Source organism: Herpailurus yagouaroundi, unplaced genomic scaffold, assembly GCF_014898765.1.
Source record: "Herpailurus yagouaroundi ecotype Mexico unplaced genomic scaffold, PumYag 28, whole genome shotgun sequence".
In the NCBI taxonomy this organism is placed as follows: Eukaryota; Metazoa; Chordata; class Mammalia; order Carnivora; family Felidae; genus Herpailurus; species Herpailurus yagouaroundi.
This window is the reverse complement of record NW_024412376.1, coordinates 128,597,206-128,618,458: the sequence shown is the minus strand read 5'-3', so window position 1 is coordinate 128,618,458 and position 21,253 is coordinate 128,597,206. Positions and strand designations below refer to the sequence as shown.

General features: G+C 39.7%; 1 protein-coding gene across 1 annotated transcript in view; it reads left to right on the top strand.

Annotated features, from left to right (window-relative positions):
* The window catches only part of GABRB1 (gamma-aminobutyric acid type A receptor subunit beta1), a 390,272-nt gene extending 376,945 nt beyond the window's left edge, over positions 1-13,327 (top strand). The window contains exon 9 of the mRNA XM_040484497.1: positions 5,798-13,327. Within this exon, the coding sequence (XP_040340431.1) occupies positions 5,798-6,148 (351 nt within the window). The 3' untranslated portion in view covers positions 6,149-13,327. The remainder of the gene's footprint in view (positions 1-5,797) is intronic.
* The last annotated feature ends 7,926 nt before the right edge of the window (positions 13,328-21,253 follow it).

Here is a 21,253-nt window from a genome sequence, read left to right as displayed (position 1 = left end):
CCCAAACCAAAAGGTTTCAGGAATTTGAGACCTAGGGAATTGGCGTTCAGCACAGCCCTGGTGAGAGCTAATGACTGACAGCAACAGCCCGGATGTGGTACATTCTAGGAGCAGGATGGGCAGACGTGCCATGTGGCTATGTGGCTCTCTGCTCCCTACAGGTGAAGGCAGCCAGTCGCACTGGACAAACTCAGTTAAACAGACTGTAGGCTTCTGGAAGGCAGCTCCTTACGTGGTGAGCACCACTTCACTTGGCTTCCTGCGCTGTACTTCAGAACCACTCAGTAAATGTGAATCCAATTGAATTAGCTAGCAAGAAGGAAATAACTTCCTGTTTGCAAAGTAGATTGAGCCCGGAAGGTATTTCTCAACAGGGCTTTAAAACTGCCACTGGAAACAAGATTATATTTTATTCCAATTACACTGCAATGAGTTCTGCTCTATTTACATATTGAAAATATCCAGAACAGTTCGATTCAGTGAGTGGCAACATTTTTCACAGCCTACGGCACTGTTTGCGTATGTTGGGAATGAGAGGAGTGAGGGAGTGAGTTGGAAGGGGTGGGGGAAAGGCTAGCCCCAAGCTAGAATATGAATTTGTACATTTGCTCAGGGTTCTATTGAGGGAAGAAATACAGCCATCACATCAATGTGTTCCGGACTTGAGTCATTTAAAAACGACTCTCATGATTTTTGTCATACCCTTTCTATCAGCCAGAGTTCTCCAGAGAAACAGAACCAATAGGAACAGAACAGAATCAATATACATATAAAAAGAAATTTATTTTAAGGACTTAGCTCATACACTTGTGTGTGAAATCTGCAGGGCAGGCTGGAAGTTCAGGCAGAATTTCTAAGTTACAATCATGACCTGAGCTGAAGTCAGACACTCAACCGACTGAGCCACCCAGGCGCCCCGGTCCTCCTGAAGTCTTAATTATGACTTTATTCATTTGCTCTAAGTTTAGGCTTAATGATAGATCTAAACTTAAAAAAAATCAGTGATGTTGGTCTGAGGAATATATAGTTAATATAATGCAGTAATTCACCCCACTATTAGGTTTATCTCCCCAATCACTGGAACCACCTGACAATTACAGGCCTTACTCACCAATGCAGCAAGTTCAACATGCACATCCCTAACTGGACTGTACCTTCTCTGCAAGCAGATCGGAAGGAGAACAATATTCAGAAGGAGCCAAGTGTGCCTGCCTCCTTCTCCCAAATATGCCCAGTGGGGAGCAGTGGGAGAGGAGAAAGGGAAAATAAGCTGGAAGTATTGACCCCTTAGCTTCTTTCCCAGGGAGAGTGGAAAGTCTCTCCCTTTATGGCATCATGAGGCATGAGGAGTGATTATCCAAACGAACAGCTATTTCAACATTAGCAATGAATGCTTTAGGAAATCTGTCTGTATATGCCCTGGAAATCCACTGTAATGACATTTTCATTTGTCTCACTTCCTTCTGTTTCAAGGTTTAAAAATCCTTGATGCTTAGACCATGCCCAATGCAGATGTTGATCTGATCTCTTATTAACTAGGCAGCATTTAACCATTGCAAATGTTGAGGTGATCTATGACATGGCTCCTTATTGTTTCTGAGGATGTGAAAAGACCACTTTCCCCCTGGACATTATTTTTGGAAAGCTGTGCCAGCTGTGGATATAAAGATACCTTGGGTGTTTTTCTACTGTTGAGGTAAAAGGAAAGCCACTCTTCTCCAAAGGACAGGGGTTAGGCCAGAGCCAACCAGAAACCTGCTGGTGTCACCAGTGGTATTCTGACCACATAATCACTTTACCGAGAAGCAAAAAGCTTAAAAGGTAGGGAATGAAAACGCACTTCAGGAGAAATGCACAAGCACCCATCACACACACACACACACACACACACACACACACACACACAGTCTGTAACACTGGCTTTTAGGATAAGTTCTAGACTGTGTAGGAGAAAGATTGGAGATAGATCATAAGCGTTATATGACACTTCTTAAATTTTCCTAATAAGGGACACAGTAATGTTGATTCAACTACACAGTAATGCAGTCAGCTTTCATGAGTAGGTATAGAACCAGATTCATTCCTTTATATGTCAAATCACTTACAGCTCTGATTTCTAGCCCAATGACAAAATATTTTGAGGGATTTGAACAAACCAATAAATAAGCATCATGCAATTTATAGGTGCATTAGAATCTGTACCAAAGTTAACCAAAATATCTTAATAAAATGTAGTTTTGCATGACCTCTGTTTAATGAGGAGCATCTCTATGTTTCACTGGCAGATTCTAAATTCTAGCAACTTGTTTACTTAGGGAGATTTCATAATAATGGAACTTAATGATGCATACAGTACAGAAGAAGTGATTCAATTTTATAAGTTTTTTTTGTTGGTTTGGTTTAATTTTTAGTATGCTGTGTCTTCTGCCTGGAATATTATTTGTAACCAAAGACTGCCAAAAATCAGAAGCAAACCCTTGAGATTACCTAGTGAAAACCTTTTATTTATAGATGAAGAAATGGATTTAATAACAAACCCAGGATGAGAATACAGTTTTCACCTCTCAATCCTTTGTTCTGTCTTTAAGGCCTAGTATAAGTTGCATCTCCTTCATGAAGCCTTCCTTGACCTTCAGACTTTTATGAACCCCTAATCATGGTCTATACTGTACCATTTAGCATTTGGTTAAAAACTCTTTTCACTCCCAAAATTATATTTTACTCTCGTATAACTTACTCTTGTATATTTTATCTTGTATTACAAGATACTCTTGTATCTCTCAGGAGACTTTTTTTTTTTTTTTTTTTTTTTTTTTTTTTTTTAAAGTTTTTTTTTTTTTTTTGGGCAGAGAGAGACAGAGCATGAACGGGGGAGGGGCAGAGAGAGAGGGGAGACACAGAATCGGAAACAGGCTCCAGGCTCTGAGCCATCAGCCCAGAGCCTGACGCGGGGCTCGAACTCACGGACCGCAAGATCGTGACCTGGCTGAGGTCGGACGCTTAACCGACTGCGCCACCCAGGCGCCCCAGGAGACTTTTTTTTAAAGTTTATTTATTTTGAGAGAGAGAAAGTGCAAGTGGGGGAGGGACAGAAAGAGAGGGAGAATCCCAAGCAGGCTCCATGCTGTCAGCACAGGGTTGGACGCGGGGCTCAAACTCACGAAACTGTGAGATCATGACCTGAGCCGAAATCAAGAGTCAGATGCTTAACTGACTGAACCACCCGGGCACCCCTCAAAGGAGATTATTATCTCAAGGACAAAATCCATGTTTTATGATACTCTTGACTGAAACACCATAGTACCTAACAGAATTATGGACACCATGATTATCTTCTAAGGTTCTAGTCCCTTTTCTAATGGATTCAGCACTTTGTTCCATGTCACTTCAACCCTACCATCCTCTTTCATAATGTAAACTTTCATATGCATGACTTTTCATCCATAGACACACACACACACACACACACACACACACACACACACACACACCTGACACCTTGCACTGTGCCTGGCACAGAGTAAGTACTCAACAATGCTTTCCTGAGAGAGGGAGAGGAAGTTGGTTTTTGAAGTTACTATAATCAGGGAAGGTACACAGGTACACAAGGATTAGGATTAAATTGAGCTTTAAAGAAAATACATTGATTAACACGCAAACAGGAGGGAAAATTATATTTGAGACAAAGAATATCCTGTATTTTAATCCCATATTAGGCACTTATTCCTTGTTTAATTGCAGGCCATTAAGCTCTCTGGGTCTCTATTTCCCTATCTGTTGAACTAGAATAATATTATATATTCCAAAGGGTTGTTATAAGAAATAAGTGAGATAAATTATGTAGTAGGGTTCAATAAAGAGTAGTTTTTAACAACAAAATTAATAACTCCCCGAATAAATAAGCCAGTAAAGGTGCCAGTGAGGGCATAATAGGTAGCTCAATTAGGCTAGAGCCAAATACTTTACAGAAAGAAATGATTGATGGGAGTGGAGGGAGAGGCCAGATTGAGACTCTCTCTCTCTCTCTCTCTCTCTCTCTCTCTCTCTCTCTCTCTCTCTCCAACTACCTCTGAGCTTAAAGCTATCAAATGCGTCATTAAGTTCACTGCGGGATGTGGTGAAGGCTAAGGATTATGAAGCGGTCCTTTCTCAGTAAAAAGCACATAAGCTTTGAAACAGACAAGACACAGGTTGTAATCTCAGCTCTCGTAGTGGAGTAAACTTGAGGCAGTTTCCTGTTGCAAGTGATAAACAAAGTATACAAAGCAGCTACCATAATGCTAGGCTTTGGGTGGACACTCAATAAATCTTAGTTCTCTCATCTGTGATGTACCAGCCTCACACCCCACCACTCTCTGCACCTTTCCTTCTATTTTCCTTCCTTGTCTGTCTTTGCCTCCTCCTACACTTTACTCTGTCTTTCTTTGTTACCCATTTTTTTTTGTCTCCTTACCTATACCTTTGACACTCAAAAGTGTTTACTGAGATTAATTTCATTTGAAAGCATTTATAGACCACTTACTGTAACTCAGGCACTTGTGTTAATAACACTGGACTTAAACACAGCTGCCTGTACTGTCCTTGGAAGTATTTCAAACTCCTTTGTATGAATGAGCATGTCCTCTCAAGGTAAATCAGTTTGCAAAGTGCATCAGCTTGAAGTTAAACAAAGCCACTTTACAGGCCAAATGTGCTCACGTATGGAGTTCTGTAAATGTGTGTGGGCATAGCACAGACAAAAACCAGGAAATCTGAGGTAGGTACTACTGGAACGGCACGAAGCAACATAAATAATGGGGGAGACGCAAAAGTCAAAGTACAGCTAGTCATATCCTTTTGAGCCCTGAATCCTACTTTTGGCAGTTTAGCCTGAGGAAATAACTGGGGAGATGGACAAAGGTTTATGTAAAAGATGTCCCTTGTAGGCTTGCTTATATAATACCGCAAAAGTAAAACAAGCCTTCGCATCTCACAATAGATCAACCCAGTTATGCTCTATCCATATAAGCTGTTAATAAGTGATATCACAGAGGAATAATTATTAACATGGAAATAGGACCATGCTACACTATTAAGTGACAAAGCATATTGTAGACCAAAACATACCAGGTGAGTCCGTGTTTGTAAGTAGAAAAAACAGAAGGTGGCTAGCAGGATACTAAAAATAATGTACTCTAAAAGTGAAATGATAAATTTCTATTTCTTATTTTTTTGTTTCCTGTTTGTTTCTAGTTTTACATATTTCCATGTGCCACTTTTGTAACACGAAAAATGCCATACATAAAAATGATGTATGGATTGATAGATGATTGTGGATTATATAGACGGTAGATTAGACAGACGGTAATTAGACAGATGATAAATAAATAGATGACAGATAAATAGGTGGCAGTTTGGATAAGTAGAGTAGATAAGTGGTAGACGGATAGATGAAGGATTAGATAGAAAGATATAGATAGCATTAGGTAGGTGGTAGATTAGCCAGACGAAAAGATGGTGGATTAAATAGGCAGACAGATTAGACAGCTAGATGACGGATGAGACAGAGACGGATATAGACGGGTGATGGACTAGATACATACACAAACAGACACAGACAGATGATGGCTTAGACAGCGGTAGGTTAGGTAAACAGACAAGGATAGATACATAGATGCTAGATCCGGTTGCAGGAGGCACGCAGAGCCGGACGTCCAGCGACAGTCTTTAAAGAGTGGGCTGCGGTGTCAGCAGTTACAGGGTCACGAGCACAGACCGTGCCCCGGCAGTTGGGCCTGAGCGTGTCCTTTCCCGTCAGGTGGACGTCCACGGCAACATCCTCCTCAGCACCCTGGAGATCAAGAACGAGACGAGCGGCTCGGAAGTGCTCACGGGCGTCAGCGAGCCCAAGGCCAGCAGCATGTACTCCTACGACAGCGCCAGCATCCAGTACCGCAAGCCCCTGAGCAGCCGCGGGGAGGCGTACGGGCGCGCGCTCGAGCGGCACGGCGCGCACAGCAAGGGGCGCATCCGCAGGCGCGCCTCACAGCTCAAAGTCAAGATCCCCGACTTGACTGATGTGAACTCCATAGACAAGTGGTCCCGAATGTTCTTCCCCATCACCTTTTCTCTTTTTAACGTCGTTTATTGGCTTTACTATGTACACTAAGGTCTGTCCTAAGGGTTCGTAAACGACTACTTTCCTCTTTTGATTTTTGACCCCACAGGCCCCCCGCAGCGCCACTGCTGTGCTTTTTTGAGGTAAGAGATTCAGCCATCCGATTGGTTTGAGGTCTTGCATATCAATTTTATTACTGCACCATGTTTACTTCCAAAAACAACACACACACACACACACACACACACACACACACACACACACACACACGCCACAAAGAAAACTCTATTTTTTTCCAGTCTACTGTGGTCCAGGTTATCAGCTCTGTCAGAGCTCTATTAATTGCCGTGTTTACAAACAAAGAACAAACACACACAAAGAGAGAAGTTATATAGGTAGATCTTTAGCAGTCCTATCTTTTGGCCCTGGATTTTTTTGATCTATTTTTTAAAATGAGAAGGAAAACAGGACCTAGCTCTCCGCGCGCACTGCTTCCTGGTAAACTGTAACAATCTCATGCTGCCAAAAAAAAACAAAAACAAAAACAAAAACAAAAACAAAAAACCAACACAATTTCCAGGATCTCAGAAGAAAAAACAAAGCCATTGACAAGTTACAGATTTCCAGGAAGAAGGGGGGATAAGAGGAGCCTAGAAGAGGAAGGAAGTCTCCCCTCCAGCCTCAAGCCCCCCAGCGCCCTTGCAGAAGGGGTCCCAGCTCCACGGGTGAGGAGGGAGGGATTGACAAGGGCTGATGGAGGTTGTGCAAACCAAACCTGCCATCTTCACCTCACCATTAAGCTGGATATTCTGAAAAACAACAACAGAACAAACAAACAAAAAAAAACCCCGCTTCTTTCTCAGACTTGCAGGCAGATTTAAAATTAACACTCAAATCCATCCTGGTGGCCATTGAGAACATTTCTCTCTTCTTGTTGAGAATAAGGAGTCTCAGGGCAATGGAGATTTATTTAACTGACTATCTCAAATGACCAGCCCTGAACTCATTTTATTACCCTGGAATCACTTGCCTCTGTGCCCTGAAGCCATGCCTTCACATCTCCTTAGTTCCTGCTCCAGAGAGAGTGAGAGGAAGGGAATGGGGGAGGAGGGCTTTAATAATGGGCTGGTGAGCATTTTTTGCGTGTAAAACACATTGCCCTTTCCACGAGGAAGGCAAGACTTATGTGCTGTGAAAAGGGTGCCTGGGCAGTTACCTAAACTGCCAAATCTTAAATCAAATAGTATATATTTCTTAGCCTTCCAGAGAGCACCTAATGGTGACAGGCCTTGTTGCACAGGCCCCGGCTAATAACCTTAGTGCTCACCTCTCTGAGCTCTGCATTCCAAAGTAGGAAATGAATGCTTCCGGAAGTGCACATACACCCATTTTGCTGTCACTCTCATCTGAGGCCGGATTACCTTTTTAAAGAAGAATCTCAAAATAGGAAAACCACAGATATCAACAACCCTGACAAAATCACTGGGCCTTCAAACATTTATACCAGCCCCTAAAGCATAGAACACATCTGCACTCATTAATCATTAATCAGCAGTCATTACTGCTCTGCCTTATCTCTGCTCACGGATTACTGTGGTCATGATCGTCATAGAAGGGGCATCCCTCAGTAGCCCAACACACAATTCTAAACACGTCTAACCAGCTACAGTTGAGGTTTATCACATTTTATGTCATGAAAGCCTCATTAATTTTTTTTCACCCTGAATATCTTAAGAATTCTGTATGTTCATTCACAAGGTTGAGTGAAACCCTAAAACAACCAACCAGTGATGGAGGCAATTGGGGATCTGACCCCTCGCTGTCAAATATGGGTTTAGGTAATAATAAGGACAATTGCATCATTTGATGATCTGGCTTTCTCCCTAAGGCTGTGATGAGGGTCCGTGTTGACAGTAGCATCAGCTGCTAGAAATTACAGTCTTAATTGGAAAGATAAGGCCAAATTCCTGCTGATGAGCCCAAGGGGACAGAGTTTTGAGATACTCTTTTTAGAAAGCAAAAAGAGAAACCTAAAATAAATGAATGGTTATAGCCAAAGACAATATACGTTAGTAAGAATATAAAAACTGTGCTTTTACTGGAAAAATTATCTCAATGGTTGCATAACCAATTAGTAGGGTATGGGGACCAAATTCTCATTTAGATTTTCAATTGCATAATCACAGTTCCATGGTCAAGGAAATCTCCAGCCTCTGGGGATGAAGGGATCCATTTTGAAACTACTTCTTGGCATGGAAAGAGGCTTTGCCATCATGAAATGCCCAAATAGAATGGAAGGTGCCCATGCCGGTGACTGTAAGGTTAATATTCCCAATGACCACTCAGGAAATACTGTGTATTTTAAACACAGGAAGGTAGACTTTGGGCTGATGCTCAACAGGAATGAATCATCTGATGTCAAAGTTTTTTAAAAAGCTTTTAAGGATGAAATGCTAAATTAGAAAGGAAGTATCTATGATCTATGTTCCTTAACAAAACAATTTTTCTTTATTCACCTGTTTAGATCATTCTCCTTGGAAAAGATTGAGGTAATTTATATCTTTACTAATTTTTTTATCTTGCCTTAAAAGTCTAAAGAATTTGATGCTTGTAGTTCAGATGTAAAGCATCTCTGAGAAAAAATAGAACATTTTTAAATCTTATATCTTAGCCTTTGTAAATTGCAAAATTAGTAAGCCTGAATCTACCATCAGGCACAAAATGGTATCATTATATGTCTTCGTAGGCTTAGAGAGGGCACAGCCACAGGATTGTGCAAATTCTGTTAATAGCTCTGACTTAGAGGCAATGGTAGCCTGAAAAATGGAGAAGCTGATGTATTTCTGGTTAATGACCTTTGTCCCCACTTCCTTCTTTAGGACACCTCTCAGCCAAATCCCCTCCTCTGTGGCCCCCACCCAAACTCCCTCCAGGCTTAACAGTGCAGGGAAAAAAAACTGCTTCCTTCTCTGCCTCTCTCCCTTGTCTTGCTCTAAATGATGTACATAATACATAAAAATTGTTAGACATTCCTAAGTGCCCTCAAACCGGTCCCCACTTCTGAAAGATTCAGATCAGTACATTATCGAGGGGTTACTCTCCTGCTATTACTGGGTTGTTTTATCTTTGCCATGAAAATAGCCATAATCTCCTGCATTACTGAAGTGGCAGCAGAGGCAGAAAATTGCACAGACTCACTCTCCTTTGCCACAGTCATGTTCAGGGGACCCCATGTTCGCAGTTCATAAACTGTGTCATAGATTTAACCTGTGTAGACCCAGCAGAACCTCATCTTTCATTTGACAACGACGACTACACATTTTTTTCTACTCATGTTCCTTGGCTTAAAATAGAGGTGACACGTGTGTTACGCTTACCAGCTTTGTGAGGCAGACCCAGATAAAGACACATTTTTGGCTTAAATTATCCAGGATTATTGCCTCAATCCTCTATATTACCAAATAGAAACAGCAGACTGGTTGGTAATTCTGCTGATTAAATGATATGTGTTTTCATATCATATACACCATCTTTATTGTGCATTACAATCAATGAAAGATCTTGAAAATGCAAAGAGAAAAATGTGGTGCAGAGAATAAAGTTTGGTTTATGGATCCAAGGATAGCCAACAAACATGTACAATCTACAGAAATGTTGAGTAAATGCCATCTTTCCAAAATCAGTTGACTCCTTCACGAATACTTCTTTAAGAAAGAGCTCAATTGAAATTTGCCAAGTTAAACAAACAAACAAGCAAAATATATTTATCATGCTAGAAGGAAACGACCTCCATGAATTCTTATATGGACAGTTTTGAATAGCATCTCACCAAAGGGTGATGTGCCACTTTTTTTTTTTTTTTCCTAAACTAAATGTAATCCTATATCCCAGGAGGGAGGAAAAAGGAATGTGCAAGCGTTTGTTCGTGTTGGTTCAATCAGCAATTACTGGGATGAAAAAGAAAAACGAACAAATATCTCAGTTTCAGGAAAGCAAACAAAGGTAAACTTGTTAACGGAATGTAGAATATTATGTAAACTTCCTTGTAAATTCTGTACATAGTTCATTGAATTGTTCCTTGTTGTGTGGTGGTCCTCGGCTTTGGGTGGATGTTTGAACAATCCGAGCATTGTAAATAACGTAAGCTTATGAGGCACTTGCTTTTATTCACGAAGTGAAGCAACTAGTGATGTGGGCCCAAACCAGAATCTTTTTAGCTCTTGCTCTCTCTCTGCCATTGTGCGTGCGCAGTTGCGTCACTCTGCCTCACGCCCCAACCCCACAGAAAGGGACGGTAGCTGAGGAGAAGGCTGTACTCCCTTGGGGCTTAGGGATGGCACACCAGCAGAGACAGGAACTGTAGTGAGCTGCTCCTGGAACTGTATCATGAAAAATCATGGGTGTTTCTATCAGTCATTCGTGGCTACTCATATAGTGAAATACCAAATCATCCATGCTTGTTGAGGGGTCAGGAATGGAAGGGATGTTCAAAATCCACAGGCAATCCAAAGCATCATTTGCACCAATAGCTTTAGTTTCTACCTTTTTTCCTTCCACGATGTTTCCCAGAACTTTGAATAAGACAAGAAGTGAATGGATGGGTTTGATCAGGGTAAACAAACAGTGAAATGTCCAAATGATGGGAAGGAAAAAAGGAAGAGACAGTGAATGACACTGATAACACCAACTGGCCGATTCATCCTGCAAAGATTTAGAAGTAACCATGTCACATTTCTAAAAGGTAAAGAGAAATACTGGGAATTAAAGCAAGTATTTTTCAACTGGGAGTCCGGGATGTGTTTGATATGTGCTAGTTAAACTTAGAATCTGGTGATTAAATATTTTCATATATATGTCTCCCAAGTCCTAGTATTCTTGAAAAAGACTTCAGAATGGTGGGATATTCAGCCATAACATGTGTTTCCATGCAAGCTGGCAGTCCCAGAGATGGTGATAGTGTCTGCAGAAATTTGGAATAGCCTAGCAAGCTGGGACATAGATTGGTTTCTTAGTAACATTTTAGGGTACACAGCATCTTTCTTGGAGTTAAGAATTTAGCAAGGCGGAGTTTTTTGTGTAAAGATTCTATGTGCTTGGAGACTTATTCTGGCTCCAAAATGTCCCAATCAGTGTCCACCAGCGATGGAACTAACAAGGTTAGTCAATTTCTAGGTCTAGAACCCATTGTGCTTTTACGTGAATCATGCTTTTTCTATATAACTGAAATCAACTAAACTGACAGAAACCTAATTGTTAAAGGTTGTAATTTCACAAGCAACGTTTGCAAGGAAATCCTTTTTAATAGAAGAATTGCAAACCAGAAAATGCTAAGTTCCTAGAAGGGTAAGGATAAAGAGTTTTGAGTTTATTTTTACCTCTCTGATAGCAAGAACTTCCTTATTTCAACTGTAGAGGCCTAACAGTTGTTTGTTTTGTTTCATTTTTCCTAATCAAAAAGTCTTTGGTATATCAAGGGTCTCATGGTCATTCCTGACTGGCCCCTAGAGACCATGCAGGTCCTGGAGCAACCAGCACTCATCACAGACTTCAGTAGGAATTCAGTGTGGGGGAAATAAGTATATTTTTTAACCAGCTGGAAATAAAACCATTCTCATGAATGATTCTACCTGCATATCCTGTTCTGAAGACAATAGAAACATAAATCAATAAAAAGAGAGGCCAAATAACATGATGCATTTGCCTTAGGTACACAGGGTCACAGATTCACTTGCTTAAAACAGCTCACGTTAGAAGCCAAAGGATGAATAAAAGCAATCAGTATTGCTGTCTGGCTTTCATCTCTCCCTGGGTTTCCTTTTGAAGAGAAACAGAAAAGGGGGGACATTTTCCAATACAACTTTTTTATAGGTGAAAATCATTAAAATGTGTTATGTGTGTGCATTGTGTGCGTGTGGCCGTGTAAAACAGATTACCTCTCTTGTGTTTGTTCCTTCCCAGTGCTGTATGCCATCCAACCTTATGCCTTAACCCAAAGAAACCAATTCATTTTTCCTCTTTCTCATTCAGACCTCCTAAGTTATCTTGCCCATGCGTAGCTGAAAGCTCCAGCTTTGAACTTACCTTGCGTATCTTCAATTGAATTCATGAAAACAATGAACTTTAATAATTTCCCCAAATTCTTATTCCTATTGCCTTTAGCAGGTCTTTGGAGGTAGCTTGTGTCGTCATGGTAGCCTCCTCTGAAACTGCCTTGGGTTATTTTTCTTTTCTGCTTTTCTGTCCTTTCTGGAAAGAGTACCTGTTTACATAAACCTTGTCTCTCCCAGCCTAATTTAAAATCAAGTGGAAATAAAAGTCTTTAGCTCAAACCTAGGAAAATTCACATTATCTACACCAAAGTTTGATGATAAGAACGGCCCTGTACATTCTAGGTGCAATATGGTGAGTTCATACTGTATCAGCTCTTTTCCATCAAACTTGTTTTCTCATGCCCTCCTTTAGCCTTAATTGTACACCTTTTATAAACCTATCATTATTCCTTCCAGAATGGTTTCTCATTCATGGAGTACACCACTGGTTACAGACCATCCTCTGGGAACCTGACCCACTATCTTTTCAGTTGCTTATTCCTGTTACAGATTCCACGTCCATGCATCTCCCACCGACTCCCCCTGAGCCTTCTAGCAGACATGAAATGTAGTAAGACAAGTCATAATGCAAACTTGTCCAAATTGCCCTTCCCAACTTTGTAGAACATCTTTTGCCTCCAAACAGCATTCCTATACTTGGAGAACAGAGAGTTGTCCAAACATATACCAAGCAATGTACAGAATAACTTTAAAAAGTTAACAGTAAATGAGCTGCGTGCTGGAGAGAGGGAGATGACAGTGGGCAGAAAACACCCGGACTTAGAATTGCATGACCTGGCCTTTATGTTGCCTCTACCACTGCCTGGTCGTATGACTGAAGACCGGCCATCAGATGACTTCCACGTTCCCTTCCAAACTTCAACTGGTTGGAAACCAAGTTGCCAACTAAATTTCAAAGGGCATTTTAACAGGTTTGTGCAGGACGTTACCAGAAAGATATAGGAGCATGGTAGTTTCTGCTAAAACAGTCCCATAAATATTCTTTGTTGTATATCTTTGGGAGTAAGTCATCAGGGTAGGCCATCTGGTGTCAAGTGAATCAAATCCAATACCTGTCCATATTCCTTTAAAATTACATTGAAGCTAAAATGTTTAGAAGTTTAAATTTACAGGCAGATGGAAAAAAAAATTTTAACAATTTTAATAATGGTCTATACTACAAATATTTCCCTTCAAGAGCACTGGAGAGTCTCAGATAACATAAATCAGTGTGGTCCCTGTTTTTAGATCTCTGGAAGATGTAGATCCCTTAGGCCATTCTCTGCAACTCAGTCAGGAAAAGCCCTGAAATGCCCCCTCCATAGTGGAAGAGCCTATCTCGAGGCAGCATCTGAGCAGAAATGCTGCTACAGTCCCCTTCAGTGTTCTCCCCAGTGTGAGACCCCATCACTGTCTGGGTTCTGTAGGCGGAGCAGCCAGATAGGGTTGAGCTCTCAGACAAGGGGAGACCTCCCATCTAGTTGGAAAAGATCCCAGGTCTTCAGAATCTCTTATCTGCTCTCCCTGCCCCACTTTCCCAACCACCCTCCTATTCCCCTCTTAACTAGTTCAATCTGCCAATTGTTTTAGGCACAACCTTGACAAAACTGAAAGTTTACTTATTAAATTTTGATTAACATTTCTAGCTATTCATGATTTTAAAGCATGCACCCTCTCCACTCCAATCTCTGAACATGACCCCCAGTGTGATTCCTGCACACGGATATTCTTAACTTTTCCCCCTTTTCAGAAGATACCTTCCAACTCTAAGCTCCCATGATTCTCCTGAGAGCCCCCTGACCATTCAGAATTGTTAGGAGAGTGCCTAAAAATTCCTCCCTTCCATTTTGGGTCAGTCTACGAATGAGATGGCCTCTTTTTTGTAAAGTTAGCCTAATATTCTGCTGCTTGACCTCTCACAGTTCCAACATTCCTATATGCAGGTGTGCTCTTAAAGTAGAGAACTAATAGTTCTCTTTTTCAGGTTTCTCATATTTTACACTTTTGAGATGCATTCATAGCTAATGTCATCTTTTTAAAAACAGAGGAAGCATTTATAAGTCTTCAAATTCTCACCAAATTGAGATTAATACTTATTAATATATATATCCATCAGGATTCATTCAGGTATAAGTAACAAAAGATGCAACTAAAAGTAACTTTAACCAAAATGATAGCTTATGTAACAGTAAGTGCAGAAGCAGGGTGGTCCCTGGGTTATTTCAATAGCACAATGATGTCATCCAGGACCTGAGACCCCTCCCAGGACCAGTTCTTCCTAACTCTGTATGTTATCGGCACGCATTGTGGTTGCAAAATGGCTACACTCATGTACTCGTATCAAGTGGCAGAAACAAGGGAAAGTCCTGCCTTAGGTCTCTTTTTAAAAGCAAGGAAATCTTTCCCCACAAAACCCTCCCAGCCATCTTTCTTGTTCCATTGGCCAAGGTTGGATTACACAACCATTCCTGAACCAGTCACTGATAAAAGGAATGAAATTATCATGATGGGTTTACAACATTGATCCAGTGAGTTGCCCAGGGGGAATAAAAGATGGAATATGTTAACAAAAAGAAGGAAGAATGGCTTTGGGGTAGATATCCAAACACGACTGTCACACATTGGTCTAAGGTATCAGAAAAGACTTTGTCACACATAATTTCATGATTTGATCTTGAAATCATTACCCTACAACCCTATGAAAATTATGATGACACTACCAATATCTGGTAATGGAGGCTAAATAGGTTAAATGATTTACCCCAAATCTGATAATGATAATTAGTTAGTGACAGAGTTACTATTCAATCTGAGATTTTTTTTTTTCTTTTTCCTGACTGTAAAGGCAAAGCTATGTCTATTCTAACCACACTGCCTAGATCTAATGCTTTGTACTTTGATGATCCAGGTTTTGGGTGGTTCAAAGATAAGAGGAGAGTAGGAAGAAAGAGAACAATTTCCAAATACTCTTGTTCTTTTTTTATCCTTCTCCTCCATCTTGCACAGTCCCTCCCCCGCAAATTCAACCCCCCCCAACCCCCCACCCCCACTCCCAGCCAAGACGTACAAAAGCCTTTCATTATTCTCTTGAGGGAAAGTGTAGAAGGAATAGCTCCAGCAACAATTGAATAGCCTGAGGTGTGCCCAGTTCTTTTTTGGATAACATTACTGTTAGGGGACCACATACCCCAGTTTCCCCAAGACAACCACAATTCTCTCTCAAATCTGTCCATTTAGATAACGATTATATAGTCACACTAGTTATGAGTCTCATAATTCCCATCCCTGGCGGGTATGGGAAATATTAATAAGCTAATATTAACACCTTGGAGAAAATATATGCCTTGGCTCCCTGTGAATCACTTAAGCCCAACCTCAGTCTCTCCATTACTCACACTCACTTTATTTCTCATTGTTCCCCTTACCCAGCTTCAAGCAAACTAATCCTCACATATATACTGCAGCAACAGCCACATATCATCCCAAAGTGTGCTCGCTGCTGTTTGAAGTTTTACATTTCTTTTCCACTGCCCAGATTCTCCTCTTCCCTTGCCCCTCCCCAACGCTGGATTATAAATCAAGGCAACATCATCCAAAAAGCCATCCATGGGCAGCCAACCTTTCCTCATTCTGTTTACTCTCCTGCTAGCACCCCCTCGGTTCTTGTGGCCACTTAGTCAATAATAATAGATGTTGAATTTGTGTATCTTCTGGTAGTCTTGAAAAATACACTCTCTGCTTCCCAAAATAAGGTCCTTAAGGGTAAATGCCCCATTTTCTAATTCTTTTCTATTGCCCAAAGCATTTGCTGTTCTGTCCGTGGTAGAGAGTCTGTAAGTACTGATTGAATGGCCTACACTGGTAAATGTGGGAAAAGAAAGATTTCCTAGAGACAGTACTTCAGGATTACAGATAATAACTTGTGAAACAGGTGCCACCCACACCCTCCCCCAACTTATTTTACTTCCATAGAGCCTAGGTCTACAATCTCTAAACAGATAAAAAATACAGTCAAACTTACAGTTGAAACCAGGCTTGGGTCTGTGCAAAGTGGCCATTGAGATTTTCCTCATTGCTTAGGACTTAAACAGGCTAAATCTTAACAACACCATTCTCAATGCTACCAGTGCTGGCATAACTGAACTTTCCATGCTGATTCCGACTGCTTTAACTTTATGGAAACAGGAAATTCTTCACTGGAAGTTTCATTTTTTCCCCCCATATACTCCCCTTTGCCTTATTCAAAGCCTTCTGCATCTAGGTTGTATGGGGTCTCAAAGTTGGGACTGTATTGCCTAATTGGAACACTGCAGCATGAATTATAAGAGGACCTTTCCAGAGGGTACTGCACACGAGATTTCACTTCTGCCAAGAAATGAACAGAAGGTTTAGAACTAAGAGAGATGGGCAGTTCTTCATGGTCCCTCAATACTGCATAAGATAGATGTGCAGAGAAATACCTTTTCTGCAGCCCTTCTTTCAATTGTTAACTTTCCTGTTCTCCTGTTCTATATATTATTTACAAATTTCCATAAAAGAAATATATCGTTTGCAAGCCTTACCTCAGAGTGGCAACCAGCCACCCCAGTTTTACGAGATAACGTATTTTTCTACTTGATACTCCCCCAAATACATTGAATTGCAGTGTACCTGCTTTTTCTTTTTTTAAGCTAAATCAATCCATGTTAATCTGTTTCCTACATCTTTTTAAAATACTCACTGGATAAAGCTTGAAATATTTTATATTTTGCGACAATGCTCCTGAGACATTTTTAGGGAAGCCCCTTGATTATTCTAACTCACTGCAGTGTCATGGAAAGCAGAATTATTAAATACAGTGATATTTCATATTCAGAACATCCACTACTAGGTAGGGAATGCTCGTGATTAGATACGCATATCTTTATTGACTGTGTTGTTTCAACTCCTTATTTTAGAGAGGGCCATGAACCCTCTCGATACAAACTACCATGCGGCATTATTCCAAAGTGAAGATTGCATGAGGTTTTCAGAAATTCTAAATGTTTACAAGGACTAAAAATTTTTTGACATCTTTAAAGAAGCTTTTTATTTTTGACCACCAGGCAGCATTTTGTGCCATTGTGATGGGAACCTAATGGCTAATGTGAAATAATGTTGTTGTGTCATTTAAAAGGGTAATGAAAATGTAAACGGGAAACTTTAACATTGTGTAAATACAAATAAAACTGTTTTTGAGAGAAACACATCTGGGTTAGGGTGGCTTGCTTGAAAAATTCTCTTGGCTGTCCATCATCTCCTGTGACTTTACCCAAGGACACTCAACCTGAGGCAAAGATCTTTTCACAGTGATTCGGGAGGTTTGGGAAAGCAGGGCTCATTAGGTTAAAGAATGGGAAAATTTCTATTCCTGCCAGCAATGGAACACCTCTTCGGCACCACCTCACCTAAAACCTGACTGAATCCAAAAATTAGCTACACTTTCCAAACCAGTCTCCTGCTATTTTAATTCACAGCACCCTGTCCTAAATAGCCGGGGCTTTCAAAAGCAGGTGCTACATACACACAAAAATTCATACCTTATGTTGCCTCTCAAAACCTGTTATGCTTAACCCACCAAATATGTTAGAATATGTTAAATGTTTTACTCCTTGTGTTTTTAAGTCCCCACTAATCAGTTTGCTGAATCGTCTATTTGCCCTCCTACCGAACATGAGTTAGCTAATTTATGTCCTGATTGGTAGTACACAGTTCTTGTAAATAAAATAATCCCTTTCTCCCTATTTTTCAGCAGGCAGAACTTCTTTAATCGGAAAGAGACATAAATTACAACATATTAATGTTCTTTTGTTCTTTCGACATAAGCATTTGCTTTCTTACATAAGCAGATAATACTTTTGTATACCCACCAGACCACTAGAAAAGCTATATGGCAAGAATAAGTATTTCTGGAAACCAAATACATTTTAATGAAATGGGATAGGTTTTAAAAATGCCAAGAAAAGAAAGGTGGACTCCTTGCTTTTATAATTCCAGTTTCTATTTTGTATCAATATATGCTGCATTTTCTGATTGAAACTACTGTTGTGTTTAATGAAACTTGAGATTTTCTGTGGTTGCTTTTTACATTTGAAATCAAACTTTCATACAGTGTTTGACTGTAATCTTTCTGTTAGGGATTTGATTAAAATATCCTAACCGTTTCATTAATTCCTTTTTAAGTGCTTGAAGTATGTGATGTTATGACTTTGCTATCTCAAAAACTATCTGTGGACAAAAATCCATGAAGCCTGTAGACTGTGATTTATACACATGAAAGCAGCAGAGTTCCCTCTAAGCAGTGAGTCAGTGAATAAGAAACTGTTCAGTGTCCTCTGATTCCTGACCCTTTTACCTTTCATGGCCTTTTTTCTATTCCTAATCATTCATTGAGTAATCATGTATTCTTGTAAAATAGAAAATCAACTTACATACAATCAGGTATGGACACAAGACACGCTTGTGCTCTCGATATCAGGACTCACAGATACACTAGCAGTCACAGGACTGTAGTTCACTCAGTATTTTTTGTTAGGAGTGTGGCTTTGCTACAAAATAAGTTGCTGTTTTCTTTGTTCTGGTACTACAGGATTTTAAATGTGTCAGCAAATGAAAGAAAACACATTTGAAGGTTGGTGTCAAAAACCACCAGCTATACTCACAAACGCCGTTGTGCAGCTTCTGAAATGTAGTTGAATGCTGTAAATATGTACAATTTATGTTAGCTTGTTTATTCCTAAAACACAAATAAAACTTTTTTTATTAAAAATGCCTACATATAAAAAGCTTAGTTTGTACTATGTTCAAAAACGTGCAAATCCTTTTATAATCCTTAAAAATGTTTAGAATTCTGAATCTACCACTTGAGAGTCTTTAGTGTAAAATTTAATACAAAGCAAAATCCCTTTATTTGGAAGAAATTCTTTGCAGTATTATCCAACAATTGGGGAAGAAATACCAGCACTTTTCCAGAAGCTTATTTCTGTACCACTTTGATTTTGGGGGGAAAAAAAATTCTTTAAGATGACACACCTTACAAACATTTGGACACATGGAGTATTTATATATTATGAAAAAAAGAAGAAATTAAATCTTCTTGTATTCAAAGCTGATGCCTAAAATGGACTTTAATAGCATCCATTTGTGAGGTGCATTATGTCAAATTTCTTTTAAAACCTCCACTGTAAATATGAATATTAGAGTTGGTCGATTTGTCAGTCTTTCCTAATTTGAAGACCTCCAACCTCCAAACTCATTGTGTCCCTTCAGAAATAATATGTTGATAAGAAAATAATGAACAGACTGAAGGTGTGAAGTTCATATATCCATTAATTGGTTAGCAGAATAGCTTTTCAGTGAGAGTCTAAATTCCAGCCTAGAGACGACATTAACACCCATCCAGCAAAATACCTGGGATCAGCTCTTCATCAGCAGACCTTTGGCCTGCAGAGCTGCCAAGAATTGTAGAGACATCCTACCCTGGTTACTATTTCCAGAAGACTATGTTATGGAATGGAAAAAATAAATGGACAACCAGCTTTTTTAGAAAAATAACAAACATATATATAACATGTTTAGGATTTGCTATAAGAATTATAGATGAAGCCAACACAAGATAGGTATTTGTGTATCTGTGATGTAACTGGTATCAGCCAAGGACATGGAGAGATTGGAACCCCGTGCATGTTGGTGGGACTCTCAAATGGTGTAGTCGCTATGGAAAACAGTATAGAGCTCCTCAAAAAAATTAAAACTAGAATTGCCATGTGATCCAGCAACCCCACTTCCAGGTATTTAGCCAAAAGAACTGAAAGCAGGATCTTGAAGAGATATTTGCACTCCGATGTTCTTTGCAGCATTAATCACAATGGCCAAGAGGCAGAAACAACCTGAATGTCCATTGATGGATTAATGGACAAAGAAAATGTGGCATATACATGCAATGGAATATTATTCAGCCCCCTAAAAGGAAACTGTCATATGTTAAAACATGAATGAACATTGAGGACATTATGGCAAAGCGAAATAAGCTAGTCACAGAAGGACAAATACTGCATGATTCTATGAAGTATCTAACGTAGTCAAACTTGAAGAAGAAAGCACAATGGTAACTGCCAGGAACTGGAGGATAAGGAAATGAGGAATTGCTGTTCAATGGGTAGAGTTTCAGTGGTAGATGATGAAAAAGTTCCAGAGATCTGCTGCCCAACAATGTGCAGTGAATTAACAATACTGTGCTACACACTTCAAAAATTGTCAAGAGGAGAGATTTCAAGTCATGTGTTTTTTGCCATAATTGAAAGAAGAAGAAAAAAGATATCAAGTGGTATAGCCACTTTGAAAAAATGTGGTAGTTTCTTACAAAGTTAAACTTGTCATATAAAATGATCCAGCAATCACACTCCTAGGCATCACCAATTTCCTTCAATAGGTGAATGGACAAACTGATATATCTACTCAATGAAATATTATTCAGGGATAAAAAAAATAACTTGTCAAGCCACAAAAAGACATGGAAGAACCTTAAATGCATATTACCAAGTGCAAGAACCCAGTCTGAAGAGACTCATATTGTATGATCCTAATTATATAACATTCTGGAAAAGGCAAAACTATAAACACATTATGAAAAAATCACTGATTGTGGGGTCCAGAGGAAGGTAGAGGAAAGAATTAGTAAAGCACAAAGGATTTTTAGGGTGAACTATTCTGTAAAGTGGATTCATGACAGTAGGTATTTGCCAAAACAGAGCTATTCAACGAAGTAAAAATTAATGTATGCAAATTTAAAATCATTTAGGTAGTCAAGCAATCCCAGCAAGGAATGCAGACTATGGCAAAAAGATTGAACTGTATTACAAATGTATGAAACCACCTCACTGAAGGGGGGGTGGGGAGCAGCTGGTACTGACCTAAGTAACTCTGGAAATGTGTGAAGTAAGACTAAAGGCAAAAGAACTGCATATGATTCCTTCCAGGAAGATAATGTTGTTTCCCATATATTAACAATTATATATATATATATATATATATATATATATATATATAT